The sequence below is a fragment of the Lacerta agilis genome, chromosome 4 (assembly GCF_009819535.1).
Source record: "Lacerta agilis isolate rLacAgi1 chromosome 4, rLacAgi1.pri, whole genome shotgun sequence".
NCBI classification, from domain to species: domain Eukaryota; kingdom Metazoa; phylum Chordata; class Lepidosauria; order Squamata; family Lacertidae; genus Lacerta; species Lacerta agilis.
In genome coordinates, this window is record NC_046315.1 from 15398708 (window position 1) to 15413472 (window position 14765).

Here is a 14765-nt window from a genome sequence, read left to right on the forward strand (position 1 = left end):
GGCCGTGACTCACATGGGCAGTTTCATTTTCGAGCTGCTGCTCTTTACGTTTCTCACCAGGTGAGTAGCTAGGACGAGGCGCTGCAATACACCGCGATTGCACCAGGATAGCAAGTGTTGATGTAAATGGTAGGTCACAGTGAGAGCAAGCCAGGATTCATAAAAACAACTTCAAATCTAAGGTCCTGGTTTTACAGCCTCCAACAAACCATAGCTTGTGAGGGGGCATAGGTTCCGATATACAACCAAACCATAGGGTGATATTCAACTTAAGTTTTACTCTGAGTAGGTCTGTCGAAATGAATGCACCTATCTTAGTCGTGTTCATTAATTTTAATGGGTTTTACTAGGAGTAAAACTTAGTAGGATATCACCTGTAGTTCAGCTAAACCACGGTTTAGTGTTACATCCAAACTGCACCAAAGAAGCCTTGACTAAGGGGGGGGGAATTAAAATAAGCCATTTGTTTATTCTCAAGTCGAATATGATCTCACTGGAGGGGGGGGGGGCGAAATGACCTGAAGAACAAGATTTTAATCTGTTCTATGCTGTACATTTTTTAAAAGACCTCTTCTTCTTTTTTAGATCCGTCCCTTGCAATGTTGAGCTTCAAGAATTAATGCATCAGATTGATATCATGGTAAACAACAAGAAACGAGAATGGGAAAAGAAATTGCAGGCTTTAGAAGCGCGGATGACTGTCCGGGATCAAGAACTGGCTAGTGCCCAAAGCAGGTTGGATCAGAAAGGTCTAGAGGTATGGCACACCTTCTGTTTTGTGAACGAAGCATTGACCTGGAGGACGTGCTACTTAATTGCTCGCTTTACTAACATAATAGTTCAGTGCAATTATCAACAGCTCTAATCCTGTACCCAGCAATGAACACATACATAATCCTCCCCCCGGACCCTCTGTGCATGGTGAGATCAGAATCCGGTTTCTGTCTCTTTTGCACCGTCGTGGCTACGTGTGTGGAATGTAATGGTTCAGCTGGGATACATGACACTGGTTTGAAGCTGGGAATTCCCTAACTTGCAAAATCCAATCCATATCTGAAAGAGTAAAATGCCTGAGATCTGTTCACTGCATATAGATTTGGCTGGGAGGAATTAGGTGTGTACAGATGTAACATACATGTGTTTGCGTTGTGTATTAATATGTCAGTTCCCAACATTTTGCCACTCTGGTATGACCAGGAACCCAGGATGGGGTGACTCAGCAGCAATATGCCGGAGGACACTGTTGTGGTGAAGGAAAAACTTGCCCTCTATCCTGACATGGATGGTCTAGTGTCCTTGCAGACTGGAATCCTGCCAGGGAGTGCAGTATGTCTATTTGCAAAGTGCACCAAGATCAACTGTAACCCTGGCAGCAGTGCTTTTTGGGGGGAATGGTACTCACTAGCACAGAGTACCACCGTCTCATTATTTTGCTGCCTGCTAGATACCAGCACCTCATTTTATTTCACTTTATTTTTTACCGAAGAAACAATGGCTATGGGTATTTGCAACACATAGACCTTCGGTATGCAGCAACCCACTTTGAACCACCATCCTGGACAAGTCACCCAATTTATAATAAACTGTGAAAAACTACCTAACTTGGACCTGAAATCAAGCTGAGATCTGCCCCAGCCGTAAAGGTTTTACAGAGCAATTAAGCCCACATTATATCTAACCATTGCAATAATGCATTAGATGTACTGGGGAATCTTTTTCACCAGTTTCTCCTCTCGTTCACCTGGCCTTCAGATGTATTCACCAGTACAGTACTCTTTATATGAAGTTCAGAAGGAGCAATTGCTTCCTTTCTAAGCTTGGTTCAGAGAAAGTAAGTATGCTGCTACACTAGGTATTTGCTCTAGAATTTTGTTCATTTGCCACCCATTGTTTGTTCTTTGTATGCGGTGCCTATCATCAAATCGTTCTCCTGCCTCCCCCCCCCCCGGTGCTTATTCTATTTCTTTTGAGAACTCAACATACCTGAGCAGCACCATATCTGCAGGTGCCCATTGCCTTTAAATTTCTCTTTGAAGATGAACTCATATTTTCCTGATGATGCTCTGCAGAAAATCCAACATCACATGGAAGATCCATTCTTTTGGCTTAGAGGGCTCCTGTCTCCTGAGCAAAATGGAGCCATCTCCAGCTGGCATGTCTGTTGCTGTGCTTGCAAATCTGCCAAATTAGGAGGGGTGGCAGGCCCCACAAATAACCTAGAGATGCGTTTTAAATAAAAGGACACATTCTACTTATGTAAAAACACACTGATTCCTGGACTGTCCGTGGGCCGGATTCTGCCCCCAGGCCTTAGTTTGCCTACCCATGGATTAGGATAATCTCAGCTGCACTCTTTATATGGTCTCAATCTATGACTGTGTGCCTTTCAGACACAGACTTCAAACCCACTTGTTTTGATTTAGTCTCTTAGGCTGCAGTCAGGCAGCTTCAGAGCATGAAATGTAACGGCTTGAGCCTTAATCTAATGCAAAAGGTTTGTAGGGGGAAAGTGAAACATTTCAGAAGATTCATAGATCTCCCTTTATGACCAAATTGTAGTAAAATTCTCCCAGTTCAACTAAAATGGATCAGAACATGCAGCTGGATAGGCTTGTTGAAACAAAAATGTTTTTAGCAGGTGCTGAAAAGCATACAGCAAAGGCCACTGCCTGATATCAATAGGCAGGGAGTTCCCAAGGGCAGGTGTGCACTAAAATATCAAGGTCTTACAAATATGAAATGGGTATTACATGGTGCCTGTAACTTGCAATTTATGCATGCTGTTTGTTATATATTTTTAGCAGTGATATCTTTGTGCTTTTAAAAATTCCTTTGGCTTTTGGAACTCTTTTGATGCCCAAGATCATGTCCACTTCAAATACAGGTTGGGCTGCTGAGGCAGAAACTGGACAGTTTGCAAAAGACCAAATACGAGATGGCTCAGAACTATGACACGCAGCTTCAAGCCCTGAAGAATCAAGTAAGGAAGGGGGAATCATATTCCTGTTTTACAGTGCATATTTCAAGTCAGGAGCGTCGCTAGGGGGGGCGGGGGGGTGAGCCGCCCCGGGTTCCAGGGGAGGGTGGGGTGACACTTGGGCCGCCCCGCCCCGCCCCGCCAGCGGCCCCCAAGCAAGCTGCAGAGCAAGGCCGCTCCACCCCACAGCTCGTGCAGGGCCCGCCTGCCGGCACCGCTATTGGGCTGCCTTCCCCTGCTGCACGAGCTGCTGCGGAAGCAGCAGCGCCGGCCCAGACGCAAGTGCGCATGTGCGACATTTCGCGCGTGCGCACTGCGTCTGGGCCAGTGCTGCTGCTTCCGCAGCGACATTGCGAGCCCACTGAGTGAAAAGGCGGCTTGGGGGCAGCTGCCGATCGCGCGTGGCAGCCCCCCAAGCCGCCTTTTCACTCAGAGGGCTCGCAACATCGCCGCGGAAGCCCAGCGACGGAGTGCACACGCGCGACATTTTGCGCATACGCAACGTCAGGACGCCCCGCCCCGCCCCCAGGGGGGTGCCTCCTTCGCGCTGCCGCCCCAGGCGGCGCGGAGCCTCCTTCCGCCCCTGTTTCAAGTTACATTTAGTGGTTTGTGGGCTGCTTTGTAACTTGCTCAGTGACTGCCTAAATTGCGATGTGCTGAGTCAGGTGGTGGCTGATCTTTTTGGCTCTTAGGGTCACATTCATTCTTGGCAAGCCCTCCAGGGGCCAGGGGCTGATATGCCTCCGCCCCCTCATATGTGCAAACACAGGATATATACCGTACACACACAGAGAGAGGATGTGTGCATCTACATGCATATAGGCACACCGTCTGTGTTCTCCTCACTGCTACTTGCACCAACCCTAGCGGAGTCTTCAACAACAAGTGCCACATTTATCCAGCTTAGTGCAGCCCCAAACCCACCCCACCGTCAGGCTTAAAACTTACAACAAAGGTAATTTTTTTTTTAAAGAAGCAGCTTTTGTTGGGGTTCCAAGAACTTTGGACACCTGGTCTTTGTCCCAGCCACAACCCGACTTTATCATGGCCATGGGAACATAAGAAGATGCATGCAGGATCACACACATGCCTGTGGGAAACCTGCAAGCAGAACATGAGTGCAACAGCCCTCCCAGAATTCTGAGCGAGCTCACCTTGAACAATAAATTGGGATAGCCGCTGTTTGGTGATTCATGAACGCAGTGTCACTTTCCCCCGCGCGCTGTATCCCTTATCCTGCCACAATTTTCATTTTAACCAAGTTCTTTTCTCGACAACGTTTTTCAAGTATGTAAATCAGAGGCAGCCCCAACGTTTCATACCGATTAGGCCACCATAGTGCTTTGACACGGAACCCATGGGCCGCACACTGTCTTGCCGTGTGGGGTGGGGAGGGGGCAAGGCCAAAATTTGATGCCCACCTCTCAGGCCTCCCACTGCCTTCCCTAAGCTGGCTAAGCGAGGCCCCAGGCCTTGGAAAGGAGGTGTGAGGCTCTGGCAGAGTCCTAGAGCTCTCCCACCTTCTTCCCAAAGCTGGGAAAGTGCTCACTAGGCTTTGGGAAGATGGCAGGATCCTGTCAGAGCCCTCTCACCTCGTTCCCAAAGCCCAGCACCTCGCTTAGCCGGAAAAGCAGTGAAGGGCTGGAGGGGGCATCAAATGTGGACAAGGGCCGCCCAAAAAGGCCCAATCATGTTAAGTGCACATTGGCATTTAGCATGTCTGATGGTTGTCTGTTGATATAGTTGCCATGGGAAGGGGTACTGCTCTGGAATGGGGCCATGGTGTGCAGGGAGTGCCCACTCCATGCTGTCATCCCAGTGAAAATCAGCTTGCCTTGAAGCTGCTAATTATAAACAAAGGTAAAGGATCCCTGGACGGTTAGGTCCAGTCAAAGGTGACTATGGGGTTGCGGCACTCATCTTGCTTTCAGGCCCAGGGAACCAGTGTTTGTCCACAGACAGCTTTCCGGGTCATGTGTCCAGCATGACTAAACCGCTTCTGGTGCAACAGGACACCATGATGGAAACAGGAGCGTGCGGAAATGCTGTTTACCTTCTCGCCACAGCAGTACCTATTTATCTACTTACACTGGCGTGCTTTCGAACTGCTAGCTTGGCAGGAGCTGGGACAGAGTAATGGGAGCTCACCCCGTTGCGGGGATTTGAACCGCCGACCTCTTGTGTTGGCAGCAGAATCAGGATCAAGCTAGTTAACCCCGCTCTCTAACTCTGAGGAACCATTAAAGCACCAACACAAGATGGCGCTAAACTGATGCAAAACAATTCCTACAAACACCAGGCAAGACATCCCTGTCCATCAGAGCTTTCCAAACTTTTCATGTTGGGGAAACGCTTTTTAGACATGCATCATTTCGCAACACAGTAAATCAGTTTTACTAGCAACCCACAAGTTAAACTACCCCCTTTCCAGCCCTGGGAGGAGCACAGGGAACGTTCACACAACACACATACACACTGCAGCCGATGCACTAATGTCACGACACAGAGTTTGGAAAGCTCTGCTCTACATGGTAGTATAAAACAAATATCCAGGCAATCTGTTTTTCAAAGTGCAGTTAATTAACATCACTGGTTGTATGAAAGCACTGGCTTGTTCACCCTTAAGTGATTAGTTGTGATAGCTGGTATAGGTTTCTCTCAATTTCTGCTGGGATTACATTCCTGGGATAGCACATAAAGCCAAAATCAAGTACAGTATAGTCGAAATGCATTGGGTTCAAAGGGGGGTGGGTTGCCCGCTTCCTTTCTGCCTCCCTGTTTATTTTATTTTATTTGCCAAGTGCGTAAAGCTGAATGTGCACCAGTTAAATGCACATAAGTTGCTGTACTTGAGTAAGTTAACTGTACTTTTTTAAAATAAAAAAACCCAGCAACCCAGATTAGATGGCTGATTAGATCATTTAAGCTTAACTGCCTTTGCCAATTACACCTCCAAAACCAAGGCAAAGAAAAAGAAGGTGTTTGTGACGTTCATTCCTCTTCCAGTTTGCCAAGCTGACACAAAGCTACGAAAAGCTACAGCTGCACCAATTAAAACAAAAAAAAGCTCACAGCTTGGAGAAATGTACAGAAAATCAAGAAGCCCCATTTCAGCTGAGCAGTTTGAACCAGAAATTGGAGGTCAGTTCCTGTCTTCTTCTTCTTCTTCTTCTTCTTCTTCTTCTTCTTCTTCTTTGAGTTCCAAAAGTACGCCTTGTGACCACAGAATTCTTCACTACCACCCTCTGCACTGTTGTGGGGGGAGGGGGGAAGACCCCTGAAGGTCAGTCTTAGCCCATCATAGGGTCCCATTGGACCTACAAGGCCGTTTTCTCCCAAACCAGGCCTACCTGTCTATCATCACTGGGCAATCTCAGGGGATGGGCAGGGGTGCCAGGTTCAATCCTGCCGGGAGCAGGGTTGGGACTGTTCCTTGCCACCAGTGTGGTATTTTGGTGGTGTTTGGTGGGGCTACCTTTGAAGGTGACCCGGAAACTACAACTAATCCAGAATGCAGCAGCTAGACTGGTGACTGGGAGCGGCCGCCGAGTCCATATAACACCGGTCCTGAAAGACCTACACTGGCTCCCAGTACGTTTCCGAGCACAATTCAAAGTGTTGGTGCTGACCTTTAAAGCCCTAAACGGCCTCGGCCCAGTAGACCTAAAGGAGCATCTCCACCCCCCATCATCCATCCCGGACACTGAGGTCCAGCACCAAGGGTCTTCTGTTGGTTCCCTCACTGTGAGAAGTGAGGTTACAGGGAACCAGGCAGAGGGTCTTCTCGATAGTGGGGCCCGCCCTGTGGAACGCCCTCCCATCAGATGTCAAAGAGATAAACAACTACCTGACATTTAGAAAACATCTGAAGGCAGCCCTGTTTAGGGAAGTTTTTAATGTATTTTAATGTTTGTTGGAAGCCGCCCAGAGTGGCTGGGGAAACCCAGCCGGATGGATGGGGTACAAATAAAATTATTATTATTATTATTAATAATAATCTAAGAGTTGGAAGGGACCCCAAGAGTCATCTAGTCCAACCCCCTTCAATGCAGAAATCTCAGCTGAAGCATCCATGGCAGATGGGCATCCAACCTGTGTTTAAAAACCTCCAAGGAAGGAGAGTTCACAACCTCCTGAGGGGGAATCTTCCAACATTCAGCTTCATTGGATGGGTTCTAGAGCTATGAATCATAGAATCATAGAGTTGGAAGAGACCACAAGGGCCATCTAGTCCAACCCCCTGCCAAGCAGAAAACACCATCAAAGCATTCCTGACAGATGGCTGTCAAGCCTCTGCTTAAAGACCTCCAAAGAAGGAGACTCCACCACACTCCTTGGCAGCAAATTCCACTGTCGGAGCAGCTCTTACTGTCAGAAAGTTCTTCCTGATGTTTAGTCGGAATCTCCTTTACTCTACCTCCCCTCCCCGTTTGCCCATCTTTAGAACTGTGCAAAAAGCTGCTTAGCCCCTTTTTCTCAGGAGCAGGAGTTCAACCAGTGTACACACCACAAGGAATATGCTTCCACTCTCTGGGGGGAAATATCACCCTCATCATTTCTCTCCAACTGTAGTTTGTCTCAGCAGGCTATAAATGCCCTGGCTATAGGGAATTGTTAGGTGCACAGTGTTTCTCAGATAGAGGGGAATATTTACTGGCACTAGCTACGATTCTAAACACACTTTTCGTGACTATTTCTCACTGAAGTGGGGTTTGCATTGCTACCTAACTGCCAATTTACTGCTGGCTTTTCCTCTGGATCTGTCCTTGCCCACTGTAGAACCTACATTTTGCCACCAGGAATTTGCCGCTGCTTTCCCAGTGCTTTTGGAACAGAGGGCAGCCACTTCAGTTCTCCTGGGCTGAAACAGCTGAGTTGGGCAGCTTTTGTCCTTTGCTCAATGCAGAAAACGGAGAGTAAACACGGTATTTTTCTTCTTAGTCTGAAAGCAAAGCAAAGAAGAGCAGCAGTTGTTTATTCCCTTCCGAAGCAGACATGGAAAATTACAGAAGGGGAAGAACCTCATGGCGGGAACTAACGTGGGAATGTGCTACTGCTGTTTGAAGGCACACCTTCATAAATACTCCAGGTTTCATGGGACTTTCTCCTAGATAACACGAGAATATAAAAAAGCCCTGCTAGATCAGACCAAAGGTCCATCTAGTCTTTTTCCAACATTAGCTAGCCAGGTGGGATGCTCATAAAGATGTGAAGGCAGCAGTCCTCCCGTGTTGTTTGTCTGCCACAATCGATGTTCACATGAACTGAGCATGGAGGTGCCATGTAGTTTTGGTGCATCATAATAATTATTGTATTATTTTTACCCCACCCATCTGCCTGGGTTGCCCCAGCCACTCTGGGTATCTTTCAACACATATGAAAACACATATGAAAACACAATATAACACCGAACATTAAATACTTCCCGATACAGGGCTGCCTTCAGATGTCTTCTAAAAGTTGTGTAGTTCTTTATCTCCTTGACATATGATGGGAGGGCGCCACTGCCGAGAAGGCCCTCCGCCTGGTTCCCTGTAACCTCACTTCTGTCAGTGAGGGAACTGCCAGAAGGCCTTCAGAGCTGGAGCTCAGTGTTTAGTAGGAGTTTCCTTTCTTGGAACCTGAAGCCATTGATTTAGGTCCTACTGTCCAGAGCAGGAGAAAAACAAGCTTGCTCCATCTTCCACTTTAGCCCTCCCCTGGAGAATACCGTATTTTTCGCTCCATAGGGCGCACCAGACCATAGGGCGCACATCATTTTTAGAGGAAGAAACAAGAAAAAAAAAATATTTTTCTGGTTTTCCTCCTCTAAAAGCCCTGTTTTTTTGAGGATCAGCTAAAAGTTTTGCAGCTTTTTTGCAAAGGGAAAAGCCCTGTTTTTTTGAGGATCAGCTAAAAGTTTTGCAGCTTTTTTGCAAAGGGAGAAGCCCTGGGTTTTTTTTAGGATCATCTAAAAGTTTTGCAGCTTTTTTTGCAAAGGGGGAAAAACAAAGCTTATTTTGCAAAGGGGGAAAAGCCCCGTTTTCATGGGGTTCAACTCACATTTCTGCAGCTTCTAAAGGAAAGGGAGCCTTTTCTACAGTTTCCAGACAGATAATCTAATCAGCCAGTCACATGTCGCTGGGGAAACAAACAACCTCCCTCTGCAGCACATTCAACAAAGGAGGCCTGGGCAAGGGGGCGGGGCCAAAGGGAGCCGGGACTCTCATCTCTCTCCCGATCTCTTGCTGATCAGCTGCTGAGCGGGGTCCTTTCAACACCCCCTTTTCTCTTTGTAAAATAAAAAGCACGATCCAATTTTGGCCCCTGGGCAATTCGGCTCCAGGGACCACCATTCGCTCCATAAGACGCACAGATATTTCCCCTTACTTTTTAGGAGGAAAAAAAGTGCGTCTTATGGAGCAAAAAATACGGTGTTTGGCAAAATCGCCTCCCCAGTGTTGCTATCCTATAGATCCAGTATTAATATTGTTTAATATTAGAGAAGCAATAGTGGTGATGCTTTCCTTTGAAGCCTTCAGTTGTTCCTTTGAAAACTTGCCCTTACCTGTCCCACACCCGCAGGGCAGATGGGAAGGGTGGAAGCTCCCTTCCCCTGATTTAAATACTAATAATTATTAATAGTTGTGAAAGTGCTTTGCACCTTGCAAGTACTATATAAATAATAGCTTAACAGTATCTAACGCAATAACTTGAAGTGCCCCCGACATTTTACTTCAATATATATCAACCCATTTATGTTCTTTATGTACAATGTGCTTTTCAAATTCTCATTTTATTCTTTTCCTTCTTCCTCCCCACCAATATTTGTCCCCTGTTGTTAATTGCTATAAATAACCAAAATAGTTTTATACTTGAAATTGCAACATACATTATTTTTCTGGTTGTATACAGAGAATATACATATATAGAGATGTGATTCGTTTCTTTTGTGGGTTTCTTTTTTTCCCTTTTCCAGGAATTTAGAGCAAAATCAAGAGAGTGGGATAAACAAGAAACGCTGTATCAGAACCACCTCGTTTCATTGGATGCTCAGCGAAAACTGTTGTCTGAGAAATGCAATCTGTTTCAGGTACCATGCTGCTGTTTCTACTTTCAAAGAGAAATTGTGCCTAAAACTGTGCAGGTCTGGATAGTAAAATCACACCTTTTCAAAAATGGCTATGTGGATATCATTGCAAGTCAGGCTCTAAATGTTTGAAACACAGTGTCATTAAAGGATTTTCTGATGCAAGTACACAAAACGTCTGTGTGTTGTAGGAAAATGTTAAGGTCTCAATCTCTGTTGTGAAATAAGTGGTGCTACAGATTGTTGTCTGCTCACTAGCAGTGCCAGGGGAGCCACTTAGGTGTGGGGTGGATATGTTTTCAGGATGTTGCGTATTCTTTCAGGAGCAGGTATACAGGTGAAACTCGAAAAATTAGAATATCGTGGAAAAGTCCATTCATGTAAGCAATTGTTTTCATTAGCTACTGGAGTTTAATATATGACATAGACTCATGACATGCAAAGCGAGGTATGTCAAGCCTTTATTTACAGGTGGGTAGCCGTGTTGGTCTGCCATAGTCGAAACAAAATAGAAAATTATTTCCAGTAGCACCTTAGAGACCAACTGAGTTTGTTCTTGGTATGAGCTTTCGTGTGCATGCACACATAACAAAGCTATCTTTAGCCATCTCACCCCTTGCCTTTCACTGCAAGACTAATTGCAGCCGTTAAGTCGTCAACAGGTTTTCCACACCTATCAAATGATCACCCATTCCCACCACCCTTCTGAGTAATACCCCTCCCCACCCCCTCACTATATTTAAGGATCTGGTGACTTCTGTTTCAGTATATCTGAAGAAGTGTGCATGCACACGAAAGCTCATACCAAGAACAAACTCAGTTGGTCTCTAAGGTGCTACTGGAAAGAATTGTCTATTTTGTTAAGCCTTTATTTGTTACAATTGTGATGATTATGGCGTACAGCTGATGAAAACCCCAAAGTTGAAATTGTTAATTTGGGGTTATCATCAGCTGTACACCATAATCATCACAATTATAACAAATAAAGGCTTGACATATCTCGCTTTGCATGTCATGAGTCTATCTCATATATTAGTTTCACCTTTTAAGATGAATTACTGAAAGAAATGAACCTTTCCACGATATTCTAATTTTTTGAGTTTCACCTGTATTTTCACTGATTCTACCCTCTCAAGACCAAACTACAGGCGACCTTGGACACCTGTGATCAGATCTCCTGGCTTTGGGTTTCCTTAGATGGGCTTGTGTGTGTGCATATGTATTTTCTCTCTGCAGCTAATAGCAGCTTCAGGAGTGCTACCATTTGCTGGGACCAAACATTTGTGGGGGGAAGGTGCGGTATTTTGCTGTAAATACCAGAACCAAGAAATGTTGCAGTTAAAGCAAGGGGGCTGCTGTGGATGACATTGTGTATGTATGTATACATGTCTTGCTTTTCCACTCTGGGGCTCAAGGTTCTGTACATTATCCACCCCTCCCCATGCTTTCATCTTTGCAAGAGAATCTGCCTTATTCCTGTGACTGTAAATTGTCCTTTAAATTGTTTTTTTTAAAAAAAATAACGAATCTTACAGCGTTATAACCTGCCCTGGGACCTTACAGGGGAAGGGCAGGTAAGAAATCAAATAAAAAGAAATTAATCATATCAATATCGACAACAACAGCCCTTTGAGGTAGGCTATGCTTATATATGTACATAAGCAGCAGGTCTTGTAAATAGATCGCAGTGGAGACCAAGCCACATTCAACATACCAGGCCTGGGAAATCTTATTTCCTGGGATGGCTTGATAGACTGATTCAGGACAAAGCAGCATCCCATGTTCATTCAAGGAGATGGGAGAGTGCTTCAGGATTCTGGGAAACGCCGGCCAGAGTTCTACGTAGATTATGGGGATAAAAGCACCGCATGAAATGCCCTCGTACAGAAATGCCCTCGGAACAGTCTAAAATGCCTTTAAAATTCCTATGATACTCGGGCTCAATTAGCTCCCCTCCCCCCCCCCCCATTTTTGTTGCTCAATGCACTCTGTAGGGTTTACTAAATTACAGAGTATCGGATCAGAAGAACAAGCTTGAGAATAATGGACCGGGTCACTCTCATTTTCATATTTTTGTCCGATTTAATGGACTCTGCCTTTGATGTGGATAAAGCAGGTGTCCAGCCTTCTCAGAGCAGCACAATTACCATAGTAACATCGTTTTTCTGCCTGGCTCGCTGGGTGTCAATCAGAGAGTCACAAGTGCATTTCTGCCCTCAAAAAAAAGGCATGTAAGGAACTCTCAGCAAAATCAATGGAACGTAATCAAACAAAACAAACGTAGCAGGTGACGAGGGTTTTATTTTTATACGGCTAAATTATGTGCCTCTGTCGTGCACTGGGTTTAACTACGCGTAGCCATTTATTGTCACATTTGTATTGGGGTGTTCTTACTGTTTGAGATCAACTTTCCTAGCCTCCTCAAAACAGGCAACAATTGCAGGTGCGGATGTGTTCAGAGCATGCGGGGCGGCGGCTGTTGCCCATTAGGGCTGGTAGGGCAGAAGGCAGGGAGACTGGCAGTAGGTGGCACTAGAGCCAATGGCAGCAAGCAGGGCCAACTCATTCCTGTTTTGTCTCCATCCTCCTCCATGCTGAGTTCCACAGGGAGCAACAATGAGGCTAAGGAAAAGGAAGTGGACAGCTGGTGTCATACCCTGGAATGGAGGGGTGTAGACGTGGTCGGTTTGGGTTGCAGTTGATGGGGCAGTGCCTTCTTTGCCCTAATGGTCCAACCCCCACTGGCTGGACACAAAAGCAGCACAATGCATCGCGGCTTGTGCAAATCGCCACAAAAGTGGGAACAGCCAATAGAAAAGGATGAAGGGAAGAGATCAGGGTTAGGCAACCTAAGGCCCATGGGCCACAAGCGGCCCACAAGCTGTCCCCAAACCGAGCCGCCTGCTGGGTGAGTCCCCGCGCATAGCGCTAAACCAGCGCAGCGTCACACGGGGACTTGCTTCTAGATCAAGGGAGGTAATAGTACCACTATATTCTGCTCTGGTCAGACCTCACCTGGAATACTGTGTCCAATTCTGGGCACCACAGTACAAGAAGGATACTGACAAGCTGGAACGTGTCCAGAAGAGGGCAACCAAAATGGTCAAAGGACTGGAAACGATGCCTTATGAGGAACGGCTTAGGGAGCTGGGTATGTTTAGCCTGGAGAAGAAAAGGTTAAGGGGTGATATGATAGCCATGTTCAAATATATAAAAGGATGTCATATAGAGGAGGGTGAAAGGTTGTTTTCTACTGCTCCAGAGAAGCGGACACGGGGCAATGGATTCAAACTACAAGAAAGAAGATTCCACCTAAACATTAGGAAGAACTTCCTGACAGTGAGAGCTGTTTGACAGTGGAATTTGCTGCCAAGGAGTGTGGTGGAGTCTCCTTCTTTGGAGGTCTTTAAGGGGAGGCTTGACAGCCATCTGTCAGGAATGCTTTGATGGTGTTTCCTGCTTGGCAGGGGGTTGGACTGGATGGCCCTTGTGGTCTCTTCCAACTCTAGGATTCCATGGCACTGGAAATCACGTCTGCACAGATGCAGACGCCAGAAATTGCAGGCGCGTGCACGCAATCCCGTCCACAGAGGGATCTCTGCTGGAGTGCCGGCCCAGGTGAGGTAAACCTTGCCAACCCCTGGAAAAGATAATTAATGAAAAGATTTTAAGCTATATTAAGCAAAGGATTGTGCACACTACGATGCAGCAAGAAGGGAGGAGTAGGAAAACACTGTGGAAAACAGGAGGGGAAGTCAACTTTAAATTCATATTGTATTAGCTGGATGTAGATTCATTATTTTTTTTGAAAACTAATAACAATTAATTGGTTTTTTAAAAAAATGGGAGGACAGGGAGATTTTAAAGTGCAGGAGCAGGAAGTTGAAGTTTTTCCCTGGCCCTGTTTTTACAGGTGAAACTCGAAAAATTGGAATATTGTGGAAAGGTTTGTTTCTTTCAGTAATTCAACTTAAAAGGTGAAACTAATAGATGAGATAGACTCATGACATGCAAAGCGAGATATGTCAAGCCTTTATTTGTTATAATTGTGATGATTATAGCGTACGCCTGTAGTTTGGTCTTGAGAGCTTAGAAGCAGTGAAAATACAGGTGAAACTCGAAAAATTAGAATATCGTGGAAAGGTTCATTTCTTTCAGTAATTCAACTTAAAAGGTGAAACTAATAGATGAGATGAGAACCCCAAATTAACAATTTCAACTTTGGGGTTTTCATCAGCTGTACCCCATAATCATCAAAATTTTAACAAATAAAGGCTTGACATATCTCGCTTTGCATGTCATGAGTCTATCTCATATATTAAACTCCAGTAACTAATGAAAACAATTGCTTACATGAATGGACTTTTCCACGATATTCTAATTTTTCGAGTTTCACCTGTAATCCCTGAAACGGTGAGTGGAAACACTTCAGCTCAGTGGTAGAAGGTCCCAGTTCAGTCCCTGGCATCTCCAGGTCGGGGTGGGAGAAGCTATTATCTGAAATCTTGTAGAGCCACTGACAGTCAGTGCAGACAGCACTGAGCTAGTTGGAGCTAGTTGGAGCAATGGTCCAGCTCATCTTAAGGCAGCTTCCTATGTAGTCCCCCGGCACTTTTCTCCCAGGAGAAAAATTAACCAGGGAAGGAGTGATTGTAGTGGCTAGCACCATGCCGTCCTTTAAATCTCCACCCCTCTCTCACTTTATAGGGAGTTGCCTGC

The 14765-nt window shown here is 45.7% G+C and overlaps 1 protein-coding gene across 3 annotated transcripts in view; it reads left to right on the forward strand.

The window, feature by feature from the left end:
• Positions 1-14765, forward strand: part of DEUP1 (deuterosome assembly protein 1) — a 52396-nt gene that overhangs the window by 5974 nt on the left and 31657 nt on the right. For 2 of the 3 annotated variants that reach the window (XM_033146124.1, XM_033146122.1), the window contains 4 exons: positions 586-757; positions 2885-2980; positions 5984-6118; positions 9936-10049. In XM_033146124.1, the coding sequence (XP_033002015.1) occupies positions 620-757; positions 2885-2980; positions 5984-6118; positions 9936-10049 (483 nt within the window). In that variant the 5' untranslated portion in view covers positions 586-619. The remainder of the gene's footprint in view (positions 1-585; positions 758-2884; positions 2981-5983; positions 6119-9935; positions 10050-14765) is intronic. The other variant, XM_033146123.1, reaches the window with a different exon arrangement.